The sequence below is a fragment of the Oxyura jamaicensis genome, chromosome W, assembly GCF_011077185.1.
Source record: "Oxyura jamaicensis isolate SHBP4307 breed ruddy duck chromosome W, BPBGC_Ojam_1.0, whole genome shotgun sequence".
In the NCBI taxonomy this organism is placed as follows: domain Eukaryota; kingdom Metazoa; phylum Chordata; class Aves; order Anseriformes; family Anatidae; genus Oxyura; species Oxyura jamaicensis.
The window spans coordinates 568,835-580,198 of NC_048925.1; the positions used below are offsets into that span (position 1 = coordinate 568,835).

Genomic DNA, 11,364 nt, shown 5'->3' on the forward strand with positions numbered 1-11,364 from the left:
TCCCCATTCCCCTTCCCTTTAATTAAATCATTCTCATCTCAAACCTCGAGCTCTTTGTGTTGTCTTTTCTCCCCCTTCCTCTTTGAGGAGGGGAGGAGTGAGAGAGCGACTGTGGTGGAGCTCAGCTGCCCACTCGAGTAAAACCATCACGCTTGGAAAGGGATACGGTATACCTTTAATAGACTGCCTCAGGGATATTAACACTCCTCTACCATTGCTCATAATGCCTTGTCAAAGGTTTTAACAGAAGTCCCCAATCTGCCAGGTGTTACAGTATACCAATATATCGTTGACATCTTGATAGGAGAAGAAAACTCAAAGGAAATTGGACATACCACGGAAGGTGTACAAGAAAAAATGTTAAATTTAGGATTAGAAATTCCTCCATCCAAATATCAGGGACCCGCAAAAGAGCTAAAGTTCCTGGGGATCTGGTGGATTAAAGGAGCTGCTTCTCTTCCCCCAGACACCTTGGAGAAAATAGAGCATGGGCAAAATCCATCTAGCATGAAGGAGTTAGAGCAAGTCCTGTGAATTTTAGGTTATTATTGCTCATCCGTTATACAATTTGCTCAGAAAGGGAAAATCATGGGAATGGACTGAACAGCACAAGAGCACATTAGAATTATTAATAAAAGAACTGAGGATATTCCAGCAGCTAGGTCCTTTACACCTAACCCTATGTGTGCAGAATGGGGATTCAGTGAGCATGGTTCCCATTGTAATTCTGGCAGAAGGGACCAGAAGGACCAGAGAGACCACTAGAGTTTAGCTCCCATTCTTTGAATGACACCAAAATGACATATTCTGATTGTGAGAAACAAAGTTGTGTTTTTGCAGTAGAATGTGTTTTTGCAGTGGAAAATTCCACTAACCTTGCATATACAACCCCCTTGTGCAGCCTGTTCCAGTGTTCCGTCACCCTCACTGTAAAAAAAAAAAGTTTTGTCTCATATTTAAGCAGAACCTCTTATGTTCCAGCTTGCATCCATTGCCCCGTCCTATAATTGGATGTCACCGAGAAGAGCCTGGCTCCATCCTCCTGACACTCACCCTTTACATATTGATAAACATTAATAAGGTCACCCCTCAGTCTCCTCCAAGCTAAAGAGACCCAGCTCCCTCAGCCTTTCCTCGTAAGGGAGATGCTCCACTCCCTTAATCATCCTTGTTGCTCTGTGCTGCACTCTCTCAAGCAGTTCCCTGTCCTTCTTGACCTGAGGGGCCCAGAACTGGACGCAATATTCTAGATGTGGTCTCCCTAGGGCAGAGTAGAGGGGGAGGAGAACCTCTCTCGACCTACTAACCACACCCCTTCTGATACACCCCAGAATACCATTGGCCTTCTTGGCCACAAGTGCACAGTGCTGGAAATTCCCCTAACCTTGTATATTCAAAAGTGATTGTGCAGGCATGACAGTTGCATAGCAGTGGGGACTATGTTAAGCAGTAAGGGGAAGGTCCCACTGTCCCAAAATAAGGAGGATAGCTAAGAAAAACAGGACGAGCAGTGTGAAATCAGTAAAAACAAAAATCACAGGGCCTCTAGTCACAAGAGAAGAAGGAAAAAAAAAAGGAAAAGGAGAAATTAATGGTTGGTCAAATTAAATTGTACATATATGGTATAGTAATAAGTGTCGAGTAGTTTGTGAACCTGTATTACTCAGCCAATGAGGAAACAGGGAAGGAATCAAGCATCAGGTAATAGGGAATATAAGGATATGATATACTTTTACTGTGTGCTTCTGCTTGCAGGACGTCCACCACTGCAATTGCAAATAAAAATGCTACTTCACTGAGATCCTCGCCTGAGTCTGTTATTGGCTACAGAGTGTTTCTCACAAGATCTTGAAAAAGGCTTGCTGTCCCTAGTGCGAGCAGTGAAACAGGTGGAACAGAGAAGAAAAGGACAGGTGCTGATCTTTTCTCTCTGGTAACCCATGATAAGACCCAAGGGAACAGCTTGAAGCTGCAACAGGGAAGGTTCAGGCTGGATATCAGGAAAAGATTTTTCACCAGGAGGGTGGTTGGGCACTGGAACAGGCTCCCCAGGGAAGTGGTCATAGCACCAAGCCTGACAGAGTTCAAGAAGCATTTGGACAATGCTCTCAGCACATGATCTGATTTTTAAAATATTTTTTGGTGTTCCTTTGGGAACCCAGGAGTTGGACTCAATGATCCTTATGGGTCCCTTCCAACTCGGATATTCTATGATTCTATGACAGTGTGTTCTTTCAGGAACCTTTCTGTCTCCTAGATATAGTTTGTAAAGTTACACTGCCACCTGCAGGCATTGCCCAGAAACCTGGGCTGTAAATGCCTATCTGGAAGGCATCAATGAAATTATGTCTATTACAGAAGGCGACATTAAAGTATCTAAATTGCAGAAAGATATAGACAGCACTTTGCTATTCCAAAACCAGCCAAGCAAACCATGTCAAATTCAGGAGGCACCTCATCTGAGGGAAGGCAGTGACCTTAAAGGAGTATGGTTCACCAGTGCATCATCCTATAGGCAAAACAGGGAGTGGAATTATAAGTCTGTGGCACTGGAAGCGGCCACGGGGGAAAGGTTAAGTGAAACAAGTGGAGGGAGTGTGCAAATAGGAGAGCTTAGGGCATGCTATTAGCTGCACAACATGGTGCCAGCCATATCTACATAGACTCATACACTGCTTTCAAGGGAGCCACAGATTGGATAGGCCACTGGGCATCCAATGACTGGCAAGTAAATAGAGTCCCAGTCTGGCAAACTGACAGCTGGAAGCAATTGCTAGAAATAAGAGAACAAAGGGTGCTGCACATTGGTTGGGTAAAAGGGCATGACTGGTCAGCTTCCACTACTGCCAATTTAACCAACAAGTGGATAGCCTTACACAACTATGGAAAATTGATGTCATGAGTGATGACCACTAATGGGAATGCTTACTCGAATGGTTGCAAGACAAACCAACTTGTATCGAGAAGGCATAGCCCAAGGATGGCCTGTATCAGTGAAGTTGTGCAAACAATTAGCCATTGCCTGTTCACAATGTCTTTTGAGACTGAAAAAAAAAAAAAAAAAAAAAAAAAAACACAACAAAAACATTTAGGTAAAGTGCCTTCCCTGCATATCCAGGACAGGAAAACACTGTGGCACACCTGGCAGATTGACTATGTAGGTCCACTGTGACCCTCAGGGGGTAAAAAATACATACTGGTGGGGGCGGATGTCATCTCAGGAATTACCATAGCCACATAGCCAAAGAATTTGCAGCTTCCACTGGAGAAAGTACAGTCCATAGCTTAAAGGAATGGTTTACTACAATCCCCCTTCCAGAGGAGATTTAGAGTGATAATGGATCAATTTTTACAGCTGTAGTTATACAAGACTAGGAAAAGGAGGAGGGGATCTGGTGGGCATTCCATACTCCATTCTATCCCCAGGCCAATGGTATTGTTGAATGGACTAATGGGTTAGTCAAGCTATTTGCTAAAACCCATGAATCTGGATGGCATCTGCGACTGTCCAATGTCATTTATCAATTAAACAACAGATAGAGTGGAGATAGTTGTCCAAAGATTAAAGCTTTTTGTGCTTCTGCTACAATTTTGGTACCAAAGGCAGACGTAAAAATGAGGAAATACCCTACTAGCTTTTATGCAGGTCAGCCTGTGCTGGTTAAACGCCTCAGATTGGGACAGTGTTAATGGTATTAACAACCCCAAAGAACCTTTACACTTGGGAAGTGAAAGATAGTTCCAGGAAACTCCATTGAATCAGCACTAGATGGTAGTACCCACCTTTTAACTTAAAATCCGCTGGTTGGATAACAACCGAGCACCTTTTCTTTTGTCTGTTCCCAGTTACTCTGAATGCTGTTTTCTACACCTGGGATCACGGACTCCCCTATACCAATCTAGAGTGTTCCCAAGCAGAGTTGATTTTATTTGTTGGGTATTTCTGGTTTTTGTCTTATCTGTAAACCAAAACTGTAATACCACCCAACATTAGGGAGGGGGAAGGAAGAACCTTACCCACTGAAATTTGCAAAGTAATCTGGGACAATGCATCAGAGTTTGAAAAAAATTTTCAATCCTGGTGGCAATTAATCAACTTCACTTATCATTTAGAGTACAAAAAAAAATGTTGGCTTTGTCTTTACTATATGCAATGCTTCGATATATACCATATACCCAATTACTGGGCTAGGATTAGAACTCAGAGTGTGTGCCCAACAAAACATAAATAAATGGCAAACTGTTGATGTTAATACATGTTGTTCTTGAACAACAAGGTTTTATTTGTGAGAGTAACACCCTTAAAGCTGTCTAGATAATACCTGTCTAGATACAGAACAGAATATCCGCCACTTTGAAATACATCCCGATGAGATTCCTGAAACAGTAGTTTTATACATTGGGAAACATTATGTAAATCCTTGTTAATAGATTATAGATATATTGTTTATAGTGTTACTAATCACTCTAATTGATGTTTGTAACTTTTCCATAATCATAGGTTGTGATTTTAATTTCTCTGCACCCATAATTACTCATGAAGATTTGTCTTTTGACTATATGCTATATCATGAACTGCAACCAGCACCTATTGGAATTAATTTGACCCTAGTCAGGCGACTCCTCCACCATCCTGACCTGGCAAGCCTCCTACAACAGGCACAGAGAACAGGACAAAAGACTCTTATCACAGTCCAATGACAGTGAAGAAATACATCAAGTGTTGGAGAGAGTTAGGAAGGACAGAGAGTATCAATGGTGGGAAGTCCACATATACCCTTAACACAATAAGGATTAAAATAAATACTAAATAAAAAAAAGACTTTTCATTCTAATTATTGAAACATATTCAGTCCTGATGCATCAGAGTGGCATGAGAGTAGACCCTTTCAGAAAAAGGGCTCAAATGACTTGAAATCTAGTTGAGATGAAAACCAACACAGAATTTAGCTGATAGTCCAGAAACTCAGAACTAGTTATAAACTATCAAACCTCAATTAAAATCTCAAAACCAAATTTCCCCACAGCTACCTAAAAAAAGACAAAGTTCAAGTTTACACAAAAGCATGGGAGAACACTGTATCTTGTCTCTGTCAGAGGGAAAAAAAATAATAATAATTTAAAGTAGAACAGGACTGAAACTGAAATACAAAATAAAATGAAGAAATGCCCTATATCAGAAGTAAGCCCACCTGTTCATCACTTCGATGATAGTCATTATCTTCTTTTTCTTCAGAAGTTTCTTTGTTTGAATTTTCATCTGTTTTAGTTTCACCTTCAAGAATAAAGCAGAGCATTACAATAATTAAATTAGACATCTCAGGTGACAATTAATCCTGAAACAAAGTCAAGCCTATAAGAGCAACTAGTTTTTGGTGTGTTTTTGTTGTTGTTGTTGTTCTGTTTTTCAAAGTAATTAGGTTTGTCAGACCATGATCAGCTTCTCTTCTAACCAGGAAAAAGGTTGGAAAGCAACTTTATTCTTGGTAGCAGAAATGTGTGTGATCCATCTACCCTTCCTGGACATTAATCCAAAGCTTCCCCAAAAAAGCTTCTTGTCAGTTCAAGACACCTTGCTATAAATTTATCAGGAATCATTCAGTATTGTGTATAATTGGTATGCTCTCCTGACAGTCATAAATTTCAGAATTCTTTTGCCCTAGAATAAATACACACACACCTTAATATAACCACCACAGCTTTTCTATCACAAAATTCTACTTAACATCAGCAGTTTCTGAAATTAATGTCAGTGAAGTTCAGTACTGGAATAAAAAATAACTTAATAAAAAATAAACCTGCCTCCAAGTCATGGACATCTACTTAAGCAACATCAGCTGCCAATAGGCCTACACAGTCAAAATGGGAACAAATATATACTGCAGCCCTCAATATAACCAGCTCTGCTAGCAGCCCAGAAACAGAGTATCATCATACAGTTCCCACATAGATACTAATGAAGATCTTCATCAGGAGCACATTACAGCCAGCTAAAAGAACATATTCTATAAACAAGTCTGATGCAAAACAACAATACTGGACTCAAATGGTGAGTTCAAAGATGGTGAGCACATATATAGTCCAATATACATGCACAAACAAGCATTGTACAATATTATACAACAATTACATGTGTTAATAAATTTTAGCTAGACATCTAGCTATGACAGATCCTTTCAGCAGTTTAATGGCAGTCTGTTTCCCACCCCCCCACCCCAAGACAGAATAAACATAAGACCATTTACCATTGCGATACGAATCTAGATGTTGCTTTGAAGAGCATGTCTCCCCTTTGATGTCTCCTGGTACTTCCATACCCAGTTTGTGATAGAATTCCTTCTGCTTTTTCATTTCCGCTATTTACAATTGTACATATTAGTTATGTAATAAAGATATAGCCCAATATTTATCAAGGTATTCTAAAATGCTCTTCTGACCTGTAAAAGAAGCTTGTCAGGCAGAAAGTAGTATTAGTACTTTTTGCTACTTCTCCGCTCTTGCTGCCATAATCGCGTTACCCTAGATCTTATTCTTGAGAGGCATAATATTACCAAGTCATTTGCAGAGCTATTATTGCACCATTACGTTATTATAGATAAAATAGATTTTAAATACTATACCATACTTTGTATTTCCCCCTTCAGTATTTCTGTCAAAACATTGGTTTTAAATTTTTATGCTTATTTCAATAAGGCCAAGTGCAAAGCGCTGCATCTGAGTTGGGGCAACTGCCAGTATCAGTACAGACTAGGGGATGAATGGATTGAGAGGAGCCCTGCAGAGAAGGAATTGGGAGTACTAGTGGATGAAAAATTGACTATAAGCCAGCAATGCGCACTTGCAGCTCAGAAAGGTAATCATATTCTGGGCTGTATCATAAGAAGTATGGCCAGCAGTTTGAGGGAGGTGATTCTCCCCCTCTATTCCACTCTCTTGATATTCCACCTGGAGTACTGCATACAGATCTGGGGCCCTCAGCACAAGAAAGACTTGGACCTGTTCTGTTAGAGTGGGTCCAGAGGAGGACCACGAAGCTGATCAGAGGGCTGGAACACCTCTCTTATGAAGACAGGCTGAGAGAGCTGGGGTTGTTCAGTCTGGAGAAGAGAAGGCTCTGGGGAGACCTTAGAGGGGCCTTCCAGTAAAGGGGACCTACAGAAAAGCTGTGGAGGGACTCTATCAGGGAATGTAGCAATAAGACAAGGGGTAAAGGTTTTAAATTACAGAATCACAGAATCACAGAATTTCTAGGTTGGAAGAGACCTCAAGATCATCAAGTCCAACCTCTGACCTAACACTAACAGTCCCCACTAAACCATATCCCTAAGCTCTACATCTAAACGTCTTTTAAAGACCTCCAGGGATGGTGACTCAACCACTTCCCTGGGCATCCCGTTCCAATGTCTAACAACCCTTTCGGTAAAGAAGTTCTTCCTAACATCCAACCTAAAACTCCCCTGGCGCAACTTTAGCCCATTCCCCCTCGTCCTGTCACCAGGCACGTGGGAGAACAGACCAACCCCCACCTCGCTACAGCCTCCCTTGAGGTACCTGTAGAGAGCGATAAGGTCACCCCTGAGCCTCCTTTTCTCCAGGCTGAACAAGCCCAGCTCCCTCAGCCGCTCCTCGTAAGACTTGTTCTCCAGGCCCCTCACCAGTTTGGTTGCCCTTCTCTGGACTCGCTCGAGCACCTCCATGTCCTTCTTGTAGCGAGGGGCCCAAAACTGAACACAGTACTCGAGGTGCGGCCTCACCAGAGCCAAGTACAGGGGGACAATCACCTCCCTAGCCCTGCTGGCCACACTGTTTCTTATACAGGCCAGGATGCTGCTGGCCTTCTTGGCCACCTGAGCACATTGCTGGCTCATATTCAGCCGACTATCAACCATCACTCCCAGGTCCTTCTCTGCCTGGCAGCTCTCCAACCACTCACCTCCCAGCCTGTAGCTCTGCTTGGGGTTATTGCGCCCCAGGTGCAGGACTCGGCACTTGGCCTTGTTGAACTTCATGCAGTTGACCTCAGCCCATTGGTCCAGCCTCTCCAGATCCTCCTGCAGAGCCTTCCTACCCTCGAGCAGATCAACACACGCACCTAACTTGGTGTTGTCTGCAAACTTACTGAGGGTGCACTCAATGCCCTCATCCAGATCATCAATGAAGATATTGAAGAGGACCGGCCCCAGCACCGAGCCCTGGGGAACGCCACTAGTGACCGGCCTCCAACTGGATTTGACTCCATTTACCACGACTCTTTGGGCCCGGCTATCCAGCCAGTTTCTAACCCAAGGAAGCGTGCGCCAGTCCAAGCCAAGAGCAGCCAGTTTCTTGAGGAGAATGCTGTGGGAAACGGTGTCAAAAGCCTTGCTGAAGTCAAGGTAGACCACATCCACAGCCTTTCCCTCATCCACCCAGCGCGTCACTTTGTCATAGAAGGAGATCAGGTTCGTCAAGCAGGACCTGCCCTTCATAAACCCATGCTGACTGGGCCTGATCGCCTGCTTGCCCTGCAAGTGCTGCGTGATGACTCTCAAGATAATCTGCTCCATGAGCTTCCCTGGCACTGAGGTCAAACTGACAGGCCTGTAGTTTCCCGGGTCAGTCCTCCGGCCCTTCTTGTAGATGGGCGTCATATTTACTAGCCGCCAGTCAACTGGGACCTCCCCCGATAGCCAGGACTGTTGATAAATGATGGTAAGCGGCTTGGCCAGCACCTCTGCCAGTTCTCTCAGTACCCTTGGGTGGATCCCATCCGGCCCCATCGACTTGTGCACATCCAAGTGCCGTACCAGGTCACCAACCATTTCTTCATGGATAGTGAGGGCCACATCTCTCTCCCCATCCCCTTCCACCAGTTCAGGGTACTGGGTATCCAGAGAACAACCGGTATTGCCGCTAAAGTCTGAGGCGAAGAAGGCATTAAGCACCTCCACCTTTTCCTCATCTCTTGTAACTAAGTTTCCCCCCGCATCCCGTAAAGGATGGAGATTCTCCTTAGTCCTCCTTTTCGTGTTGATGTATTTATAAAAACATTTTTTGTTATCTTTAACGGCAGTAGCCAGATTGAGCTCCAGATGAGCTTTGGCTTTTCTAATTTTGTCCCTGCACAGCCTCGCGATATCCTTATAGTCCTCCCTAGTGGCCTGCCCACTTTTCCAAAGATTATAAACCCTCTTTTTTCTTCTAAGCTCAAGCCACAATTCTCTGTTCAGCCAGGCTGGTCTTCTTCCCCGCCAGCTCGTCTTTGGGCACGTGGGGACAGACCATTCCTGCGCCATTAAGATTTCCCTCTTGAAGAGCGCCCAGCCTTCCTGGACTCCTCTGCCCTTCAGAACCACCTCCCAAGGGACTCTACCAACCAGTGTCCTCAGCAGCACAAAGTCAGCCCTCCGAAAGTCCAATACAGTGGTTTTACTGGTCCCCTTCCTGGCCTCGCCAAGAACAGAGAACTCCACCATTTCATGGTCACTCTGCCCAAGACAGCTCCCAACAATCACATCCTCCACCAGTCCTTCTCTGTTTGTGAAGAGAAGGTCTAGCGGGGCACCACCCCTGGTAGGCTCACTAACCAGCTGTGTCAGGAAGCTATCTTCCACGCTCTCCAGAAACCTCCTAGACTGCTTTCTCTGGGCTGTGTTGTGCTTCCAGGATATGTCAGGGAAGTTGAAGTCCCCCACGAGAACCAGCGCTGACGATTTCGCAACTTCTGTCAGCTGCCTGTAGAACTCCTCATCCGTCTCCTCGTCCTGGTTCGGCGGTCTGTAACAGACCCCGACCAGGACGCTAGCCTTGTTGGCCCTGCTGGTCCTAACCCAAAGGGACTCGACCTTGTCATGCCCAGCCTCGAGTTCTACAACATCGAAAGACTCTCTAATATAGAGAGCCACTCCACCACCCCTTCTGTGCTGCCTGTCCCTTCTGAAGAGCCTATAGCCAGTCATTGCAGCACTCCAGTCACGAGAGTGGTCCCACCACGTCTCCATGATGGCAACCAAGTCGTAGCCTGCCTGCTGCACGATGGCTTCCAGCTCCTCCTGTTTGTTGCCCATGCTGTGTGCATTGGTGTAGATGCACTTCAGCTGAGCCATTGCCTTATCCCCCCAGCCTTGCTATTGTTCCCCCTGGCACAGCTCCAACAATCTTTGCTTCAGCCCCATCCCCCTTCTTACCTAGTTTAAAGCCCTCTCAATGAGCCCTGCCAGCTCCTGGCCCAGGATCCATTTTCCCCTAAAAGATAGGGACCCGCCTGCGGCCATCAGGCCGGGTGTCGAGTAAAGTGCCCCATGGTCGAAAAACCCAAGATTTCTGTCTTGGCACCAGCCCCTGAGCCGCGTGTTTAACAGGTGGACTTTTCGTGTCCTCTCTGTACCCCTCCCTGCCACTGTAGGGATGGACGTAAACACCACCTGCACTCCCGCTCCATCCACTAACCGTCCCAGTCCCCTAAAGTCTCGTTTAATAGCCCTCAGGCTTCTCTCTTCAACGTCATCACTACCTGCCTGGACTATCAAAAGAGGGTAATAGTCAGAGGGGCGAACCAGGTTGGGAAGCTTCCTGGCAACATCCCTGACCCTGGCCCCAGGGAGGCAGCAGACTTCCCTATGGGTAGGGTCAGGCCGACAAATAGGGCCCTCTGTTCCCCTGAGGAGAGAGTCTCCCACAACAATCACCCTTCTGTCTTTCTTGGTGGAGGCAGTCCTGATGCATGGAGTCGACCTCCTCGCCCTAGTCATCCTCCTGGGTACACTTGCTACCTCTTCCTCACCCACCGGTCTCTCCATCTCCAGGGCCTCAAACCTGTTGCGTAAGGGCACCTGGGAAGGTGGGGCCGGAAGGGGAGGGCATCGCCTGCGATGTCAAGCAAGGACCTTTTTCCATTCCTCCTCAACTCCCAGATCCCCTCCCTCTGCCTGACGGCGACAGGGCAGGGGGTCCACCCCCATTTGGGGTGTTTCACCCCGGTACCTCTCCTTGAGGCCCTGCAGGGAGTCGCTCCACCAGTCTATCTCCCGCTCACACTCCCTGATATCCCTCAACCTCTCCACCTCCTCCTTGAGCTCCGCCACCATGCGGACCAGGTCATCCACCTGCTCACACCTCACACACACAGTTTCTCTGCCTCCCGCCGATGGCAGCAACAGGCTCAGACACTCCCTGCATCCGGTGACCTGAACCGCTGCACTTTTTAACGGGTAGTCGGTCTGGGTGCGTACCGACTTCCTGGAGAGCGCACCCTGCCTGGTGGAGACCATTATCGCCTCGCTAACGGCTGTCGTTGAGGAGGTGTTACGTATGGGCGGGGAAGAGCACTCTGCCCTTCCCGCGCGAACTGCCGCGCGAACTGCCGCGCGAACTGCCGCGCGAACT

The 11,364-nt window shown here is 46.0% G+C and overlaps 1 protein-coding gene across 2 annotated transcripts in view; it reads right to left on the minus strand.

Moving 5' to 3' along the window:
• Positions 1 to 11,364, minus strand: part of LOC118155644 (polycomb group RING finger protein 3-like) — a 60,538-nt gene that overhangs the window by 14,614 nt on the left and 34,560 nt on the right. For both annotated transcript variants that reach the window (XM_035309031.1, XM_035309030.1), the window contains exons 6-7: positions 6,246 to 6,356; positions 5,193 to 5,275 (exon numbers count right to left, since the gene is read on the minus strand). In XM_035309031.1, the coding sequence (XP_035164922.1) occupies positions 5,193 to 5,275; positions 6,246 to 6,356 (194 nt within the window). The remainder of the gene's footprint in view (positions 1 to 5,192; positions 5,276 to 6,245; positions 6,357 to 11,364) is intronic.